The sequence below is a fragment of the Schistocerca americana genome, chromosome 5 (genome assembly GCF_021461395.2).
Source record: "Schistocerca americana isolate TAMUIC-IGC-003095 chromosome 5, iqSchAmer2.1, whole genome shotgun sequence".
NCBI classification, from domain to species: domain Eukaryota; kingdom Metazoa; phylum Arthropoda; class Insecta; order Orthoptera; family Acrididae; genus Schistocerca; species Schistocerca americana.
Window position 1 is genome coordinate 561,386,347 of NC_060123.1, and position 22,508 is coordinate 561,408,854.

General features: G+C 41.1%; 1 protein-coding gene across 1 annotated transcript in view; it reads right to left on the reverse strand.

Annotated features, from left to right (window-relative positions):
- Positions 1-22,508, reverse strand: part of LOC124616531 (venom dipeptidyl peptidase 4-like) — a 106,718-nt gene that overhangs the window by 34,747 nt on the left and 49,463 nt on the right. Inside the window, exons 4-5 of the mRNA XM_047144847.1 lie at positions 6,147-6,334; positions 3,064-3,248 (exon numbers count right to left, since the gene is read on the reverse strand). Coding sequence (XP_047000803.1) covers positions 3,064-3,248; positions 6,147-6,334 — 373 coding nt within the window. The remainder of the gene's footprint in view (positions 1-3,063; positions 3,249-6,146; positions 6,335-22,508) is intronic.

Sequence of the window (22,508 nt, forward strand, 5' to 3'; positions counted from 1 at the left end):
TGTGTATGCAGTGACAACTGCTATGGACAAAATAAACACCAAATTCTTCTATTCATGTTCAAGTTTCTAATGTGTTGTGATATGTTTGAATATGCTGATCATAAATATTTCATATCTGGATATAGCTGTCTGGAATGTAAACGAGATTTTGCAATCACTGAAAAGAGAAAGAAGACAGTGAAATATTTCGTAGCGGGTGAGTTCATCACCTCATCCAAAGCCATTCAAAGTTCTGGAAATACATGACTCGCCCTTTCTTGACTTTTACACAGCAGCAGAAAACTTGATCGCCACCAACAATTCTTGATATCAACTGCATCGTGGATTCAATTATCTGCCCCTGGAGAGGTCAAAATACGAAGGACCTTTGACGAGCAAGAGGAGCGGACAACATTCAGTGTCCTCAAGAACGGCAAATCAGTCTCTGATTTCCAAAATCTGGAACTAAAGCAAGTTGACAACCGCCAGTGCTTATCGCGAGAGAAGAAGAAGGACCTGCTAAGTGTGATATCATATTTACCAGAAGAGCACAGCAAAACTTGTGGTTAAATGCGTGTAAAATGTCACAATATGGTCTTTGGTACTCTTATTCCGCCTCGTCTTGCTAATGTAATCATTGCAGAAACAACACAAAAACAATGAACTTAGCCCTTTTCTAAATTGTCATTTTCTTTGTGAAACTACGGGCGGACTAGTTGTTCTCTGAGTTACTTACCAGATCACATCTTTCTTCAGTCTGACTTACTAACGTATTATTTGTATCAAAGCATTCCCCTTTCAGTATCTCGAAACAGTCATTTTGGTACTTAGACCCTTTTGAATTTCTAGTCTTCAGTCATTCACTATGTCTTCCTAGATTTTCATTGAAACTCTGCGGGGGCAGACAGTTCTTCTCTATTATAGAGTACGAATTCGCAACGGTCCCTGGATGATTATTGTGACTACTGAGCGCTCCATCTCTGTTAAAACAGATGCGTAACCAAGAAAATGATTGACCACATTGCATTACTACACGGATTGCAAGAAGCGGAGTCAACTGGAGCTAAACTTACTCGCACCATGCCGTCTCGAGAAGGGGAAGGCGTGGCGGGGGTAGAGATGCGAAAACTGGTAAAAAAAGACGATTTAAGAATTAATTGGGAAAAGTTCTTAAGTTCTGCCTACAAGCAGAATCATACAATTAGGAATTTATTTGCTACAAGGTGCAGTTTTCGTCAATATGGCACATTTGAGACATACACAAATCAAAAAAGTTTTGCATCACCTCGGTTCCGAGAGTTTCGGTACCTGTGCAGAAAACTGGAATAGAGATCAACATAAAAATCATTTCCGCCTTTTTTTTATTGCTCATGAAAGCCACACATTGCATGTTGTACCACCATACAGCGAGACCTTCAGAGGTGGTGGTCCAGATAGCTGTACACACCGGTACCTCTAATACCCAGTAGCACGTCCTCTTGCACTGATGCATGCCTATATTCGTCGTGGCATGCTATCCACAAATTCATCAAGGCACTATTGGTCCAGATTGTCCCACACCTCAACGGCAGTTCGGCGTAGATCCCTCAGAGTCGTTGGTGGGTCGCGTTGTGCATAAACAGCCCTTTTCAATCTATACCAGGCATGTTCGATAGGGTTCATGTCTGGAAAACATGCTGGCCACTGTAGTCGAGCGATGTCGTTATCCTGAACGAAGTCATCCACAAGATGTACACGATGGGGGCGCGCATTGTAGTCCATGAAGATGAATGCCTCGCCAATATGCTGCGGATAAGGTTGCATTATCGGTTGCATTACGGCGCCTTCCATGACCACCAGGGGCTTACATCGGCCCCACATAATGCCACCCCAAAACAACAGGGAACCTCCACCTTGCTGCACTCATTGGACAGTGTGTTGGTTCAAATGGCTCTGAGCACTATGCGACTTAATTTCTGAGGTCATCAGTCGCCTAGAACTTAGAACTAATTAAACTTAACTAACCTAAGAACATCACACATATCCATGCCCGAGGCAGGACTCGAACCTGCGACCGTAGCGGCCGCTCTGTTCCAGACTGTAGCGCCTAGAACCGCACGGCCACTCCGGCCGACAGATGGACATCGCCATGGACGTCGGGAGTGAAGTTGCGCATCATACAGCCTATTGCGCACAGTTTGAGTCGTAACACGCCGTCCTGTGGCTGCACGAAAAGCATTATTCAACAAGGTGGCGTTGCTGTCAGGGTTCCTCCGAGCCATAATCGGCAGGTAGCGGTCATTCACTGCAGTAGTAGCCCTTGGGCGGCCTGAGCGAGGCATGTCATCGACAATACCTGTCTCTCTGTATCCCCTCCATGTGCGATCAACATTGCTTTGGTTCACTCCGAGAAGCCTGGACACTTCCCTCGTCGAGAGCCCTTCCTGGCACAAAGTAACAATGCGGACGCGATCGAACCGCGGTATTGACCGTTTAGGCATGGTAGAACTGCAGACAACACGAGCCGTGTGCCTCCTTCTTGGTGGAATGACTGGGACTGATCGGCTGTCGGACCCCCTCCATCTAATAGGCGGTTCTCATGCATGGTTGTTTACATCTTTGGGCAGGTCTAGTGATATCTCTGAACAATCAAAGGGACTGTGTCTGTGATACAGTTTCCACAGTCAGCGTTTAGGAGTTCTGAGAACCGTGGTGATGCAAAACTGTTTTTGATGTGCGTATTTTACATTCAACCTTAATTTTTATGCAACTTATTTACAAAATTATGAAATTTGTTAGATCTGCATAGAAAAAATTGCTGAAACGTGTTTTACAGAAATGAGGGTGGGTGTGGAAATAGGAGGCGCAGCTTTGGCAGTTCTGCCAGAGTCACAAGGTCACCTCGGTAGTGCTCTGACATGCAGCTTCTGTGAATGGTAGTGACGTAGCCACTGTTACTCCATATTACTTTCCACACAGTACTGTGTACCACACCCATATCATTTGTATACTAGCAAAGCACGAACTGAAACCGTTATCGTTATTTCTTCTGGTATTGCTACAACCGTTCTGCACGTGGCAACTCGGATGTATAGAGCACAGTACCTTCGAGTAGCGGAACTTCAGGAACCTCGTGTACTGGTACTCTCCACCCCCAGCTGAGTCGTAGTACTCGAAGGCTGTGTAGTAGACGTCTGAGGCGTTGTACTGTCCGTAGGCGATTCGTCGCCCGTCCGGGGACCACAGCAGCATGTTTGCCCTGCCCACCGTGTTTGAGGCAGACTGCGACACTAGAACATGATTCTGTCATCAGACAAAAATGTTGCCAGGAAATGAAAATCATATAGCAATGTGAGGTGCACAGTATAGTGGTAATGAAAACAGAAGTGCCACACTACAACTGTACACAAACATCATCTCAATGTAATCCCAGACGAAACAATAGAAGTAAAATATTTTCCTATTTCTTCTTCAACTCAATATAGTACCCTTACTGCCAAAATCACCCTCAGATGTTTTTCAGATGGCTAAACACTGTTGAAAGGTGGAGTTAGTTACCTTCAAAAGGGCTTCTTCTATTTTCTTTCGTGGCCTGCCCTTAGGGTTCTTTCCCAAAATGTTTCCTTGCAATTCATTTGTCGTAAAGTTATTGGATCTAAATAAATATCCCACAAAATATCCAAAAAATATCGTTTTCCGTTTCTGGATAGTTGCTATGAGGTTTATTTGCTCACTGATCCCTTTCAAAACATCTTCATCGGCTTTTCTTTCTATCCAGACGGTTCTCATTACTCTTCTCCAAAGCCACATCTCCATCGCTTCTAAGCGTTTTCTATTCGTTTTCACCAATGTGGAGCTTTCACTCCTGATGAACGACTTGATAATATTTTTTCTTAATTTTTTCTTTTCTATATTAAACGACTTGTTCTCCAACAGGTATGTTCTTATGCTGAAAGCGCGTTTACTTATTGAAATTATTTTTGTTATTCCCTGCCTGGATCTGTTATTTTCCGTGATTAAGGTACCGAAATAACATAACTTGTAGCTGTTCTTGTTTTATTTCTTTGAATTTTGTAGTCAGGTTTCGTCCTCAGTTTTTATTTGCTTACTATCACAATTTTTGTTTGGTTTCTGTCAATTATAAATTCAAGCTCTTTCATAACTCTTACAAATTTAGGATATACTTTTATTCTGTATATATTAACGCACTACTATTCTCAAATGTTATGCATTGAGTAGGAATTCCGCCCACTACAACTCCAGGTGTTTTTTCTGTTAATATGTTCATAAGGTTTTTTTTTAATGAAAAGGTTATATGGTGACAACGATAATCTTTCTCTGATACCTTTTCTAATTGTAGCTTCCCGTTGCTCTCAGTTTATCTCTGTCTTCATAATGGTTCAAATGGCTCTGAGCACTATGGGACTTAACTGCTGAGGTCATCAGTCCCCTAGAATTTAGAACTACTTAAACCTAAATAACCTAAGGACATCACACACATCCATGCCCGACGCAGGATTCGAACCTGCGACCGTAGCGATCGGACGGTTCCAGACTGTAGCGCCTAGAACCGCTCGGCCACTCCGGCCAGCTCTCTGTCTTCAAAAACTGGTTTTCATTTATTGTTTACATTATTCTTCTATCTTTCCAGTCTAATCGCACATCTTCAATATTATGAAGATTTTTGAATGTTATTTCTAAAGCAATAGATGCTATTTGAATATCCCTATTCAATTCTAATCTTCTTACTAGCACGCTCTGGAGTCCTATTACGGCTCCTCGTGTCTCTGTTTTTGGTCTAACACCCAGATGAGTCTTTTCAAGTTCTAATTAAATTTTGCATTGTATCATACTTCTGACAATGGATGAGAGTATTTTTGCTGCTTGTGAAATAGAGTTTATTGTTTTGCTGCTTTGGAGCAGTACGTTGTATCCCCATTTTTATGAAAGTGATTTTCTTAACTTGACCACTCGGATAGTCGAGCGCATTGGCAGGCCGCTTCAGGGATTCGGGGATATGCGCCAACCCTGGATCGAATCCACCGGGCAGATTAGCTCTTAACCACATTCATGGAGGAATTTGTTGCCCCATCGGTCACTATTTTCTTTACAATTCCGTTCCTATTACAACGTTACCACACCACTTCTATGTAATCTGTTTACCGGCTATGCTTTTGTACTATGTTCTAAATGTCAAAAACAAGTGTGCAAAATGTTTTCGGTTGACGAAAATATAAGTATTGACTTTAATGAATGAAAATGAGTGCTTAATTGATTTGTATATGTACCTAGTCATTTTTTGTATTGAAGGTATTGTTTATTTCTTTCTTTGTACTTTACTTAATTGATTGTTATTTGATCTCAAAACATGTTTCTGAACATTGTTGAAGTAGATTTTCTTTGGTTTTTAAGTTGATTATAATTACGGGCCGGCATAGATTTTCATTGTCATCTTTTCCTTATATAACTTATGGTTGTTCGTCTTCGTAACTGCGAATACATTTCGTATATTATAAAAACCCTGTTTAGGAGGCCATTGTTAATGTAAGATATTTAACTGTTGGTTGGGTTACTTTTCCGTTTTTAATAAAAATTTATTTTTCATTAATAGAAGCCTTTCTTTTATTGATTCTTTAAGAACTGTTTAGATAAACATAGACGTAAACAATTTTCAAAAGTTTTTTCTTTTTGGAGTCGAAAACTAGCCCACGAAGCTACTGACGTCAGTCTAAGTAGCGAGGGTTAACGACGAAAGTCGGTGTGGTGTGCCGGCCAGTCTGGATGTGGTTTTTGGAGCTTTCCTACGTCCCATTAGGGGAGTACCAGATTGGTACAAACATTCCACCTCAGTTATATGATTCGCAGCCATCCAAAAAACATTTGCACACTTTCGCATGGAACAACATTAGACGCAGGCAGCTGGGGTTGCATAAATTCCGTCCCAGGGTGGCGGTACGGGATCGCGACAGGAAGGGCATGTGGCCATACTCTGTCAATAGCTTTGCCAAATCCGACAATTAACATGCCCACCTCGTGAAGATACGAGATAGAGGCCAGGAACAAGAAGAAAGAAGGCGTATTTTCTTAATTTCTTGAAAACCATCTGTTGACCACCAGACGTGTAAACATATTGTTCTCATTTCAGCTACCTAAAATCGTTAAATGTAAGGATAGCGCATTATGCTTACAATGTCCGTAGTCGTCGACGATGCCGTTATAGACTGCCATCGGCACGCCATCCGTAGTGACCTGCAGCGGCTCGGCGGTGGGTTCGGCCAGGTAGTAGATGTCGTTCTCATACACGTAGGCCAGCCTGTTGCCTGGCCCCCACTTGGCCAGCTGCAGCCGCTTGCCCTCGCCGATGTGTATTGTGGTGCTGCGGGCGGAAGCAGAAAGGCAAGTAAAGACTCAGTTCTCACACTGTCACCTTATGTAGGTGGCTCAATTTTCTGCTAATAAATAAATTTAGCAGAAAAGCGCAAGACTGTCATGCTAGATACAGACGTAATTTCAACCAGATGTTATAGGACACATTCAGTACCCAATGCAACATTTTTTTTCTGAAAGCAGGTTGGTTTTATTCAGGATTCCAAACACCATATTATGACGCCCTCTTTTCGTTACAAAACACACACCTGCATGGTACCTATTGTGTTGCTCGTTGTCACTGTAGGCTTGTATCACGGGAAGGAAGGAGAGGATGTTGTTTGGTGGCCGGTATCTTCTTTCTATAACACAACTGTATGCATGTATTAACAGGGTTCTTAATTAACCACAAAAATAAGTTATTTATCTTAAGCTAGTCCATGTTCTGTAACAAGTATCAGCTAGTAATAGCGAATACCCTGTTCAAGAATCACAAGAGGAGGAGGTATACTTGGAAAAGGCCGGGAGATACGGGAAGATTTCAATTAGATTACATCATGGTCAGACAGAGATTCCGAAACCAGATACTGGATTGTAAGGCGTACCCAGGAGCAGATATAGACTCAGATCACAATATAGTAGTGATGAAGAGTAGGCTGAAGTTCAAGACATTAGTCAGGAAGAATCAATACGCAAAGAAGTGGGATACGGAAGTACTAAGGAATGACGAGATACGTTTGAAGTTCTCTAACGCTATAGATACAGCAATAAGGAATAGCGCAGTAGGCAGTACAGTTGAAGAGGAATGGACATCTCTAAAAAGGGCAATCACAGCAGTTGGGAAGGAAAACATAGGTACAAAGAAGGTAGCTGCGAAGAAACCATGGGTGGGTGATGGTGTGGTCTTCAGTCCTGAGACTGGTTTGATGCAGCTCTCCATGCTACTCTATCCTGTGCAAGCTTCTTCATCTCCCAGTACCTACTGCAGCCTACATCCTTCTGAATGTGCTTAGTGTATTCATCTCTTGGTCTCCCTCTACGATTTTTACCCTCCACGCTGCCCTCCAATACTAAATTGGTGATCCCTTGGTACCTCAAAACATGTCCTACCAACCGATCCCTTCTTCTAGTCAAGTTGTGCCACAAACTTCTCTTCTCCCCAATCCTATTCAGTACCTCCTCATTAGTTACGTGATCTACCCACCTTATCTTCAGCATTCTTCTGTAGCACCACATTTCGAAAGCTTCTATTCTCTTCTTGTTCAAACTATTTATCGTCCATGTTTCACTTCCATACATGGCTACACTCCATACAAACACTTTCAGAAATGACTTCCTGACACTTAAATCTATACTCGATGTTAACAAATTTCTCTTCTTCAGAAACGATTTCCTTGCCATTGCCAGTCTACATTTCATATCCTCTCTACTTCGAACATCATCAGTTATTTTACTGCCTAAATAGCAAAACTCCTTTACTACTTTAAGTGTCTCATTTCCTAATCTAATTCCCTCAGCATCACCCGATTTAATTTGACTACATTCCATAATCCTCGTTTTGCTTTTGTTGATGTTCATCTTATATCCTCCTTTCAAGACACTGTCCATTCCGTTCAACTGTTCTTCCAAGTCCTTTGCTGTCTCTGACAGAATTACAATGTCATCGGCGAACCTCAATGTTTTTATTTCTTCTCCATGAATTTTAATACCTACTCCGAATTTTTCTTTTGTTTCCTTTACTGCTTGCTCAATATACAGATTGAATAACATCGGGGATAGGCTACAACCCTGTCTCACTCCTTTCCCAACCACTGCTTCCCTTTCATGCCCCTCGACTCTTATAACTGCCATCTGGTTTCTGTACAAATTGTAAATAGCCTTTCGCTCCCTGTATTTTACCCCTGCCACCTTCAGAATTTGAAAGAGAGTATTCCAGTTAACATTGTCAAAAGCTTTCTCTAAGTCTACAAATGCTAGAAACGTAGGTTTGCCTTTCCTTAATCTTTCTTCTAAGATAAGTCGTAAGGTTAGTATTGCCTGACGTGTTCCAACATTTCTACGGAATCCAAACTGATCTTCCCCGAGGTCCGCTTCTACCAGTTTTTCCATTCGTCTGTAAAGAATTCGCGTTAGTATTTTGCAGCTGTGACTTATTAAACTGATAGTTCGGTAATTTTCACATCTGTCAACACCTGCTTTCTTTGGGATTGGAATTACTATATTCTTCTTGAAGTCTGAGGGTATTTCGCCTGTCTCATACATCTTGCTCACGAGATGGTAGAGTTTTGTCATGACTGGCTCTCCCAAGGCCACCAGTAGTTCTAATGGAATGTTGTCTACTCCCGGGGCCTTGTTTCAACTCAGGTCTTTCAGTGCTCTGTCAAACTCTTCACGCAGTATCATATCTCCCATTTCATCTTCATCTACATCCTCTTCCATTTCCATAATATTGTCCTCAAGAACATCGCCCCTGTATAGACCCTCTATATATTCCTTCCACCTGTCTGCCTTCCCTTCTTTGCTTAGAACTGGGTTTCCATCTGAGCTCTTGATATTCATACAAGTGGTTCTCTTCTCTCCAAAGGTCTCCATGGGTAACAGAAGAAATACTTCAGTTGATTGATGAAAGGAGGAAGTACAAACATGTTCTGGGAAAATCAGGAATAAAGAAATACAAGTCGCTGAGGAATGAAATAAATAGGAAGTGCAGGGAAGCTAAGACGAAATGGCTGCAGGAAAAATGTGAAGACATCGAAAATGATATGATTGTCGGAAGGACAGACTCAGCATACAGGAAAGTCAAAACAACCTTTGGTGACATTAAAAGCAACGGTGGTAACATTAAGAGTGCAACGGGAATTCCATTGTTAAATGCAGAGGAGAGAGCAGATAGGTGGAAAGAATACATTGAAAGCCTCTATGAGGGTGAAGATTTGTCTGATGTGATAGAAGAAGAAACAGGAGTCGATTTAGAAGAGATTGGGGATCCAGTATTAGAATCGGAATTTAAAAGAGCTTTGGAGGACTTACGGTCAAATAAGACAGAAGGGATAGATAACATTTCATCAGAATTTCTAAAATCATTGGGGGAAGTGGCAACAAAACGACTATTCACATTGGTGTGTAGAATATATGAGTCTGGCGATATACCATCTGACTTTCGGAAAAGCATCATCCACACAATTCCGAAGACGGCAAGAGCTGACAAGTGCGAGAATTATCGCACAATCAGCTTAACAGCTCATACATCGAAGCTGCTTACAAGAGTAATATACAGAAGACTGGAAAAGAAAATTGAGAATGCGCTAGGTGACAATCAGTTTGGATTTAGGAAAAGTAAAGGGACGAGAGAGGCAATTCTGACGTTACGGCTAATAATGGAAGGAAGGCTAAAGAAAAATCAAGACACTTTCATAGGATCTGTCGACCTGGAAAAAGCGTTCGACAATATAAAATGGTGCAAGCCGTTCGAGATTCTGAAAAACGTAGGGGTAAGCTATAGGGAGAGACGGGTATATACAATATGTACAACAACCAAGAGGGAATAATAAGAGTGGACGATCAAGAACGAAGTGCTCGTATTAAGAAGGGTGTAAGACAGGGCTGTAGCCTTTCGCCCCTACTCTTCAATCTGTACATCGAGGAAGCAATGATGGAAATGAAAGATAGGTTCAGGAGTGGAATTAAAATACAAGGTGAAACGATATCAATGATACGATTCGCTGATGACATTGCTATCCTGATTGAAAGTGAAGAAGAATTAAATGATCTGCTGAACGGAATGAACAGTCTAATGAGTACACAGTATGGTTTGAGAGTAAATCGGAGAAAGACGAAGGTAATGAGAAGTAGTAGAAATGAGAACAGCGAGAAACTTAACATCAGGATTGATGGTCACGAAATCAATGAAATGGTTCAAATGGCTCTGAGCACTATGGGACTTAACATCTATGGTCATCAGTCCCCTAGAACTTAGAACTACTTAAACCTAACTAACCTAAGGACATCACACAACACCCAGCCATCACGAGGCAGAGAAAATCCCTGACCCCTCCGGGAATCGAACCCGGGAATCCGGGCGTGGGAAGCGAGAACGCTACCGCACGACCACGAGCTGCGGGCGAAGTCAATGAAGTTAAGGAATTCTGCTACGTGGGCAGTAAAATAACCAATGACGGACGGAGCAAGGAGGACATCAAAAGCAGACTCGCTATGGCAAAAAAGGCATTTCTGGCCAAGAGAAGTCTACTAATATCAAATATCGGCCTTAATTTGAGGCAGAAATTTCTGAGGATGTACGTCTGGAGTACAGCATTGTATGGTAGTGAAACATGGACTGTGGGAAAACCGGAACAGAAGAGAATCGAAGCAGTTGAGATGTGGTGCTATAGACGAATGTTGAAAATTAGGTGGACTGATAAGGTAAGGAATGAAGAGGTTCTACGCAGAATCGGAGAGGAAAGGAATATGTGGAAAACACTGATAAGGAGAAGGGACAGGATGATAGGACATCTGCTAAGACATGAGCGAATGAGTTCCATGGTACTAGAGGGAGCTGTAGAGGGCAAAAGCTGTAGAGGATGACAGAGATTGGAATACGTCAAGCAAATAATTGAGGACGTACGTTGCAAGTGCTACTCTGAGATGAAGAGGTTAGCACAGGAAAGGAATTCGTGGCGGGCCTCATCAAACCAGTCAGTAGATTGATGACCAAAAAAAAAAAAAAAGTCCATGTGGTATAAGTTCTTCTGCACTAGTCCACGTTAGCCTCACTGCTGGTGAAGTACACGTCCCACTGTGCTCACTCCTCTGGTCGCTATGTGCTGCCTGAGACTGAGACTCTGATTGCACCTGCGACTTTCTGCGACTGCAAGTGACTGGGCTGCGACTGATGACTCGACTCGGCGACTCACTCGATGTCTGACTGTGTGAATAACTGACTGGGTGGGAGACTGACTGGGGCCTCTAATCTTCAGAGGCGATCTAAATAATGGCAGTCGAGAGGGTGTTGGCGGCGCGTTTCTTGCGAGTTTGTCTTTACCCTTCTCCTGATAGGCTCACTTGCTCTGGTGCTAAATATCAACTTCTCGCAGCCTCTTTGCCGATCAGAGTGCTGGCGACAGCTTACGGCAGCACAGTGCCACTCTGCTGGTCGAAGTTGGAGCCAACACCTTGCTGCATTAATAACCTCCCCATCATCCATGTACTGATTCCTACAGAGTACATCCTTCATTGGGCCGGACAGATGGACGTCTGAAGGTGCAAGATCCACGCTGTAGGATGGATAAGGAAGAACACTCCAATGAAATTCTATGAGCTTGTCTTGGGTGTGCAGATTTGTGTGAGGCCTTGCATTCTCATGGATAAGGAGAGGTTCATTCGCATTTTCGTGTGACGAACAGGCTGATGTCGTATGTTCAATCTCCTGAGCGTAACATAGTACTCTTCCAGAGTTGATCTTTACACCATGAGACTTGAGGAAGGACATCAAAGCCTGTTCACAGTCCCAGAAGACCATCGCCATTTCATTACCAACTGAGAATGCGGCTTTGAACTTTCTCTTCAGAGAAGAAGTGGATTGCTGTTTTGTTTCTGGTTTGAATCGATGAACCTATGTTCGTCGCCTGTGACGATGCTAGAGAAAAAAATTGTCACTATCAGGCTCGTAACGCGCAAGCCATTCCGCACAGATGGTCTTCGTTGCTCTGTACAGTATTGCATTAGGCAGTGAACAACCCGGTGAGCACGCTCTGTTGAGTACCCTAACTGGTGGACGAGTGTCTCAGCACTTCCAACAGAGACATACAGTTTTGCAGCGAGGTATTTGATTGTGATACGTCGATGACCTCGAATGAGAGTTGAAAGGTGGCTACACTGAGTCACAGCGCCAGAGGTTGCGCCAAAGAGTATTATTCAGCCGCCTCCACTGGCAGTGCTTGTTGAGATGTGGTAGTGGAGAGTGCTTGTCGAGAAGTCGTCGTGGAGAGTGCTTATTGAGAAGTGGGCAGTAGGAGTTCTGATGTAGCCGTGACTAGTTGTGAGCATGTTGTATGCAGTTGTTCTGATGGGCTAGACAGCCGATGCTGTTCGATTGCGGATGTTGTAATGATCAGAGTGTATGTTTCGTCAATATATATGAAGGTAAAGAAGTTGTATTTATTTTTTATGTCAAATGTCCTAAATAACAATGCCTCTTGGTCACAGGTTCAGTCAACAAAGCATCTGGCTTGTGTTCATGTATTAGAGTGTAATTCTGGTTTGTATGTGCAAATATAGTATTACTGGTTTTTTTTAATTACTTCAGTGTAAATGGTGCTTAAAATACCTTGTCGTATTGAGGAAGAACCATGCCAGATGTGTACGTTGAATCACACTTTCACACACAGAACAGTTACATTTGTGCTTTGTTGTTTCGTAGCTTTTATAGTTGCTTGGGACTTAATTAATTAATTGTATTAACAGAAGTTTCGTTTCATTCTTTGTTGTTATTCTATGCAGTCAGATTGCGTACTAATACTGGTCAGGGCCAACCGGTTATGAGACTGCGAAACTGGACACACAGCTACCCAAAAATTAAAAATTATTTGCATTATATTTAATTAAGTCCCCATGCACGTGGCGACCCTGCCAGGATCGTCCCTTGGAATCTTCTGATAGTAAAAATAGCAGACAGTAGTATTGTTGTATTAATTTGTAGTTTAGTAATTGTAGTCTATATTACATGTGTAGATTTGGTAATTGAACATTTGTAGTTGTCTTGTCATTCTTCTAATGGTATTTTTGCAGAATTTAATTTTTGATGTCTTGTATACGGGTTTGACAATTTTGTGCAATTGTGAAGGTTTTAATTCTTCGTTAGGCGTGTTTGTCGGAAAGTATTTCGTGTGAATGGTATTGTTGGTGATCAAGTGTTATATTGTGTGTAATTTTCGTATAGTGATGAGTTTTGTATGTTTTGTAAATGATTACGCGATCGATGAAAAAGGCAAAAATGATGGATAGTGAGAATGACGAAATTGTTAACATGGCGAACTCGCCAACACAGGAGAACAGTATGATGAATAACGAAGTGGAAAACAATTTAATAAGTCGGGAAAACAGTCCGGAACCAGTTCAAAATTGTTCACAATCAAAAATTTTCAGAATACGAGATTAACGACAGAAGATTCTGGAACAGTATCGGACACAGATAGCTTTAATGCTATGACGAAGGAAGTTAGTTTTACGGGAAATGCTAGGGGCGAAAAGAATTTCGAACAAGTTAATATGGAGCAGATGATGAGTGCAATATTTAATTTGGGATCTGAATTAAAAACAGTGGGATCACAGTTAGGGTCTGAATTAAAAACAGTGGCAACACGGTTAGACTCACAAATAGGAACAATTAAAACAGAGATGGAAACAATGGAAACACGGTTAGTTTCACGAATAGGAACATGTTTCAAAAACATGAAAGATGAATTAAAGAAAGAAATTATAGAAGAGGTACAACCGATTTTGAATTCTCACAATAATAGATTAATTGCAGTAGAGATTAGACAAAGGGAACAGGATAGAGAACAGGAAGAAAGAGATCGCGTGATAGTACAAAAATTTTCAGAGTTAAATTTACAACGTGCACACGATAAGGAAGAAATATTTGAGAGAATCGAGGAATCTGTACCAAATGACAGAATAAATAACCTAACACAACAGTATGAACAGTTAACTACTAAATGTGTCAATACTGAAACCCGAGTCGCGACACTTACGGAAGAGGTAAATAAACAGAAAGAAAAAATAGGTGACTTATCGGAAAGAGTTGAGGAGATTTCTGATAAATTGACAAATCTTAGTTTAAATGGGGACAGAGATTCAGATGATACAGCTCCATTGCCATTTGTAGAAACCGAAGAGTACCAGAACATAAATAAACATGTTGAAAATCAGGGAAAATTTAATGAACGCGTTAAAAGGGAATTTGAGGCATTGCGAAAGCAAGTCAAACAAATTGAAGGCGAAATCGTAGGAAAAGATGGTAGAAGAAATTTGGAATCACCGATAGCTGCGGGTTTTGAAGATAATAATTTATTTCATTTACGAGATGCAACAAGAGAGCGCCAGGCGCGCGAACTTGACAATAATCGACATTCGGACTGGGACAGACGCGGTAGGTCTTTGTCGCCACGAGGCGAAAACTTTGACTATAAACACTTTTTAACTGTTCGGAAATTTAAGATCTTTCACAATTCTAAGAATGACATACATCCATGTTCACGGTTAGATCAATTTATGTACGCACTTCCACCAAATTGGCCACTAAGTCACAAACTGGAATTTATGTGTGGATATTTAGAAAACGAACCGGCGACGCGTATGCGCGCACTTATTAGAGATTATAATAATTTAAATGATTTTTATCATGCATTTCTATCGGCATATTGGTCCGAAAACACGCAAGACAGAGTCAAACACAGTCTTATTATGCAGCGTAATTTTAAACAGTCTTGAGTTCTGCACGCCAGCAGAATACTTTGAAGACATGATTCGAAAGAATCAGTTCCTTTCCAGCCCTTATAGCCCGACTGAATTAATTCGCATTTGTTTAACTAAGCTGCCACAATCCATAAGACAAATTGCTTTAGCCGGAAGATGTAAAGGCGACATTGAGACTTGTAAGACGTTGCTACAAGAACTTGAGTATGACAACGACGACGGGACTTCTCGTAATTTTTTTCAGTAACAGTTATCACATTAGATTTTCAGAGAGAAGGGATAACGATCGGAACGGACGTTATATGGGTAATTTTGAGAATGACAGACGAAACAGACAGGATAATAGATATCAGCCTTATGACAATAACAGACGTTCTAACAGAAATTACACAGACAGTTATAATAACGGAAACTCCTACCGGAATGATCAATCATACGGAAACGGTAATCGGTATCATCAAGACAGAAATTATTCATACAATAGTAGAAATTCTTACTACAGAAATAACCAGGGTAGTAAATCTAACAGTAATTTCAGAAGTGACAGTCGAAATTACACAAGAAGCAGTCATGCAGATAGACAGGAAAATAGAAATTTTAATAACAGACACAACCAAGAATTTGCATCTAACAGACAGGAGGGACCTAATTGGCATCCTCCACGTGACAGAACTTCAGAGAGACAAGTGCAAATAGTAGAAATTGATCCGCGAAATGACGCGAATAATCAAAGACGTGACGCAAAGAATCGACAATGACTTGTAGCTCCGGCTTCTGGCAGCAATATAGACGGTTCGGAAAGTAATGACACTACGACTTTACACTACGTATGCCTGGAAGACATGAGAGACATTTTGCTAGACGAAAAGGAACATAATGTAGACGCATTTTTACATCCTGTTATTGAAGTATGTGTGGGTAAGAATAAGTTCACTGCAGTTTTAGATTCTGGGAGCCCATTGAATGTCATTAGTGAATCAGTTTTTCGTATATGTGTAAGAACTATTGCTTGTCCTGTGCTATCTGTTTCTAAAACTACAATTCGAGGCGCTATTCCTGGAAAAAGTGTGGAAGTCAAACAGCAGACCAACTTAAATTTCATTTGTCAAGGATATGAATTTTCTGCTAATTTTATTATTGTTCCATTACTCAATACACAAATTATATTAGGTATGGAGTTTCTGAACACACATAAGGCAATTTTAAACTTTAAAGAAGGAAGTGTGAATTTGACTGTTGCCGGAATGCCGAAAAGTTTGAAATTTTTCGAGTGTTTAACAAAGTCTGAATCAGACACAAAATGTTTAAGGTTTCTTACTTCTGATGTTTTCGCTGAGCATTGTGAGGACAATGTGTTCATTCTTGACAACGACAATAGATACAGAGACGGGATGGATGATATAATTAATAGCGAAGAATTAATTAATGAAAAGGTTAAGAAAGCTGAAGTGCCAGATGACGTTGCAAGAGAAGAACTGCACCAAATTTTGACTTCACATGCTACAGTATTTAGTCATCACACAGGAACTATACAAGGCTTACAATATTTATTTAAAGTAAAAGAACGCACACCATTTCGGGGGAAAACGTACGCTATTCCTTTGGCTTACAGAGACAAGGTTAGAGTGAACTTCAATACATGTTAGATCAAGGCATTATTGAGCCAGCAGTCAGTCCTTATACCAGCCCATTACATGTCGTTCTTAAAAAGGATGGGTCGATTCGTTTGGTTCTGGATTCCAGACAGATAAATAATATCATCATTCCTGAAACTGACCATCCACAAAATTTAGATGAACTTCTTCAACATTTCCATGGAATTAAAGTCTTATCCACGATTGATATGCGCGCAAGTTTTTGGCAAATAGAACTCCACCCTGATTGTAGAAAATATACTGCCTTGTTAGCCTTTTGTAACTGTTACCAATTTCGGAAATTACCGTTTGGACTTACTGTATCTTCTGCAGCATTCATTCGTAGTTTAAACGAAATTTTACCTGTTTATCTTCGTGACAATATTACTTCATATGTTGACGATATTCTTATTGCTAAACGTTCTTGGAGTGAACATAACAAAATTTTGGATTCATTATTACGTATTTTTGCAAGAGTTGGCATTACAGTGAACTTGAAAAAATCTGAATTTGGTCGTTCTCAGGTGAAATTTCTTGGTCATATTATTTCTACAGAAGGTATTCTTCCTGATCTAGAAAAACTAGACGCTATTCGTAATTATGCTGTTCCTGCTACAAAACGTGATGTTCGTAGTTTCCTTGGTGTCTGTAATTTTCTTAGACGCTTTGTTAAATTGGACAATTTGGCCACACCTCGTTTATGTGAACTGTCTGGAAAGAAATCTAATTGGTGTTGGGATGAGGAAGCTCAATCAGAATTTGAACAACTTCGTGATGCTTTAGTTGCTGCTCCACTTCTTTCACACCCGGATTTATCTAAAGATTTTTGTTTGGCGACGGACTCATCATACAAAGGCCTAGGTGCACACTTATTTCAAGAGATAGAAGAAAACGGCGTTGTAGTACAGAAAACTATTGCATTTGGAAGTCGTGTTCTCTCTAAATCAGAAAAGAATTATTCGATTACGGAACTTGAAGCTTTGGCTGTTGTATGGGCTTTCACAAAATTTCGCATATTTTTGTATGGCAGACATACTAAGGTTTACACCGATCATCGAGCTCTGGAATTTCTTATGTCAACAAAATTAACACATGGAAGATTGTCACGATGGGCGCTGTATCTACAAGAATTTGATTTTAGTATTGTTTACATCCATGGTTCTTCAAATATTATTACTGATGCTTTATCGCGTGCACCTATGGGTTTGAAACAAAGTGCTGAGGAGGACTGTAAAGAAAACAATTATTGTTTGATGTATATTCAAGGTGTTGCGTTTGAGAATTTTATTTCGTCTTCGCTCCAGGACATCGCTAAGGAGCAAAATAAGGATCCAATCTGGAAGGACATTAAGGAGAAGTGGAGGAGAAAGGAAAGCGTAGCGATTAGACAGTATTATTTAGTTTGCAATGATATTCTTTTTAAACGAAAATCGGTCGACAACTCTGTTTGGTTAGTTTGTATACCTGATGAGTGGGTTAATAAATTGATTTGGTACACGCATTTCAGTTGTGCACACTTTGGTCCCAGAAAATGCTTTCATAAATTACGAGAAAATTGCTACTTCAGAAATATGGAAAAACGTATTCGATCTGTTCTTGCCAAATGCAAATTATGTCAAAAGGCTAAGCCGCCAACTATTTCTCACAGAGCACCGTTGTTTCCTATCATTCCAGCGAAATTAAAGGACATGGCTGCAGTCGATTTGTTCGGTCCAGTGGTTCTTTCTACTAATGGTTTTGCGTACATTTTGGTAGCAGTGGAATTGACATCAAAATATGTGTGTTTTACACCTTTACGCAAAGCAACAGCTCGTTCAGTATCTCATGCCTTCATCAAACATTTTCTTAAAGAGTGGGTCATGTTGATAAGGTTATATCAGATAATGGATCACAGTTTCGTTCTAAAATTTGGCTTCGTACTCTACGGCGTCGTAAGATTAAACCAATTTTCATTTCACTTTTTCACCCTCAGTCTAACGCTCCAGAGAGATGGATGAAGGAAATCAATAAATTGTGTCGTCTTTACCGTCATCAGAATCACAGAACGTGGGATCAGTATCTTCATATTTTGCAAAACATTCTGAATGAACTCCCTAATGGCTCTAAGGGAATACATCACATATCGAACGTTAAAATTTTTGTGGAATGACATACTTTCGAGAAACCAACAGTTATACGTAAACATGCAGAGAATACAAGGATACCGCGCCGTGTTCCGGCGGCGGCACATACTCAAAGCAACAGTCAAGTCTGCGCGCCGCACAAGGCAGTCGTTGACCGCAAACAATTACCTCCTACGTCACGCGTACCTACAGCTGATCGAGCGCTCAGTGCGAATGCACTGACAGCCATAAATAAATACACAGTGTAATTTCGCCGAATAAATTCAGTATAAAGCTATAGCGACTTGATAAATTATGTTATTAACGTTCAGTATTTTTCAGGATACGGTTGCATAAAATATTTAAGAACTTCAGGTAAATTCTGAATGTGTCCGACGTTAAGAGGACTTTCTATCGAGAAATTTCAGGAAGAATGTAATTTCGAAGAAGAAAATAATAAACTAAAAAGGTAACTATTAATTGAGTTTATTTTTCAGGTAACATATTTCCAGTTAGGTACGTACTTTAGACGTAATTTGCTGCTCGCGATTACGTGATTCATACTTTGTGCTAAATTTCATGTTCTATGAATTTACTTGTGAAGCGACGTGCTTGCGTACATTACCTGCTTTTGACAATGATTGATTAATGAACGGAGTTGTTATTTGTGTATATTATGCACTGCATGGCTGCTATGCTTTTTCACTGATGTCATATTTTTTTATTATGTGCCTGTTGTGCTTATTTATTTAAATTATAATTGTCACCTGATTAATTGTGCTGATGTGGTTATGTATGTAGGTTACACTTTGTGATTTATCTGCTTGCGCCTTCATGTTTACTTATTAAGATTACATATGAACATTTATTTCCTTATGCTGATATGATGCTAATGACCTGTTTATTATGTAAGATAGATATTTGCTGCTTTGCGTATGGATTGCATATTTGTACATTTCTGTTTGTTGTCATAACTACTCTTTAATTTGGTAAATACACTCCTGGAAATTGAAATAAGAACACCGTGAATTCATTGTCCCAGGAAGGGGAAACTTTATTGACACATTCCTGGGGTCAGATACATCACATGATCACACTGACAGAACCACAGGCACATAGACACAGGCAACAGAGCATGCACAATGTCGGCACTAGTACAGTGTATATCCACCTTTCGCAGCAATGCAGGCTGCTATTCTCCCATGGAGACGATCGTAGAGATGCTGGATGTAGTCCTGTGGAATGGCTTGCCATGCCATTTCCACCTGGCGCCTCAGTTGGACCAGCGTTCGTGCTGGGCGTGCAGACCGCGTGAGACGACGCTTCATCCAGTCCCAAACATGCTCAATGGCGGACAGATCCGGAGATCTTGCTGGCCAGGGTAGTTGACTTACACCTTCTAGAGCACGTTGGGTGGCACGGGATACATGCGGACGTGCATTGTCCTGTTGGAACAGCAAGTTCCCTTGTCGGTCTAGGAATGGTAGAACCATGGGTTCGATGACGGTTTGGATGTACCGTGCACTATTCAGTGTCCCCTCGACTATCACCAGTGGTGTACAGCCAGTGTAGGAGATCGCTCCCCACACCGTGATGCCGGGTGTTCCGGGTGTTGGCCCTGTGTGCCTCGGTCGTATGCAGTCCTGATTGTGGCGCTCACCTGCACGGCGCCAAACACGCATACGACCATCATTGGCACCAAGGCAGAAGCGACTCTCATCGCTGAAGACGACACGTCTCCATTCGTCCCTCCATTCACGCCTGTCGCGACACCACTGGAGGCGGGCTGCACGATGTTGGGGCGTGAGCGGAAGACGGCCTAACGGTGTGCGAGACCGTAGCCCAGCTTCATGGAGACGGTTGCGAATGGTCCTCGCCGATACCCCAGGAGCAACAGTGTCCCTAATTTGCTGGGAAGTGGCGGTGCGGTCCCCTACGGCACTGCGTAGGATCCTACGGTCTTGGCGTGCATCCGTGCGTCGCTGCGGTCCAGTCCCAGGTCGACGGGCACGTGCACCTTCCGCCGACCACTGGCGACAACATCGATGTACTGTGGAGACCTCACGCCCCACGTGTTGAGCAATTCGACGGTACGTCCACCCGGCCTCCCACATGCCCACTATACGCCCTCGCTCAAAGTCCGTCAACTGCACATACGGTTCACGTCCACGATGTCGCGGCATGCTACCAGTGTTAAAGACTGCGATGGAGCTCCGTATGCCATGGCAAACTGGCTGACACTGACGGCGGCGGTGCACAAATGCTGCGCAGCTAGCGCCATTCGACGGCCAACACCGCGGTTCCTGGTGTGTCCGCTGTGCCGTGCGTGTGATCATTGCTAGTACAGCCCTCTCGCAGTGTCCGAAGCAAGTATGGTGGGTCTGACACACCGGTGTCAATGTGTTCTTTTTTCAATTTCCAGGAGTGTAGAAACGCTGATATGCGGTGTACGAACATGGAGTTTAGGTCACACTGTGGTATTAATTATAGATTGTTCGCTTGGCAGAGCCTCGTTGTAGGAATTGTGCTGCATCTACTTGTTGACATTCTGTTCTCCACTGGTATATTTACTCGCTATTGCATGTTTTGCTGACGCTCAGTGCTTTATATTTTAAGATAAAAAAATGAACTGCCATGAGCTGGAGGTTTTATGGAAGCTGTATAAATTTATGCTAATAGAAAGGAAGCTAACGACATGACATACCAACACTAGGTTTAGACCATTGACAGTTATTACACTGCATTCTTCATGAGCAATTGAAATAGCAAGTGACACCTGACACAAGAAATACTCCACATGTTTGCTTCTGTTTTGCCATGATTCTTGAAGTGGTGTACACACTGAAATATTACGATTTATTCACTCAAAGTCTTATGTGATCTTTCATACTACGAACTCGCACCTACTTACTGAAAGTTATTCAAACTGAAGGCTGTTAGAGGTCATGTATGCATTTCTTTTATTTTATGATGGACAAGGTAACCAAAATGTATTTTATAATTCATAATGAGTAGAAGATTTGGCTCAGGTGGACTACACGGAGGTTGTGTGTGGACATTGTGTCTTCGGATTGTATGGGATGATGAATTGAAGTTTGCACTAGGATTTTATCTGTACTTGTTCGAGGAGACTGACTAGAGGAAAGAGTTGTTATGGAAGTGAAATGATATTGGTAATAAGGTTTATATGTATCGACATATTGAAGAGGTATTATTGAGGTATTGAGATTGTGTGAAGTTGATGATTATTGGAGTTTTGGTGGACAAGAGGTAAGGTAAATGATATTGATGATAAGGTTTATATGTATCGACGTAAGAGGTATTATTGAAGTATTAAGATTATGTGATGATAATGATTATTGGAGTTTTGGTGGATAAGAGGTGAAGTAAGTGAGGAGCATTTTTTTTTTTTTGTTGGTCTATATGGAACAAGGAGGATGAAGATAGCAGACTAGAACACTCAAGTGGAAAGAAGATTGTCTACACACACACTTTGTTAAATCAATAAGCAGTATATACTTTTTTTTGGAGACAGGAAGTAATTGCATATCTTGGCACACTGACAGTTGTTCAGAAACCGTACATTTTGATTTGGCTTGGCAAACATTGGTCTTGACATGATGACTACGACGTTGACTAACTGTTATTAACTGTTATACACTGCTGCCACTACTACTTGATACACATGTCGAACATCAAATCTTTGACAGAATTGCATTTACACAGTTAACACTATTCAATTACACAGTAGTACTTAATGTGGATGAAAGATGAGTGAGTGTGTTTTGTGTGTTTTCCTTTCCTAATCCCAAATAATTGGTACCGACCTATCTCTTAAATATTATTTTACTTGTTTGTTGTGGCTTGCACTGACACCCATAAATATTATAGGTTTACTGATATTTGTGTATTTGTAATATTTAATATGACAATTATCTGATATCATTTGTGTGTTTATTATAATTTGTACGTT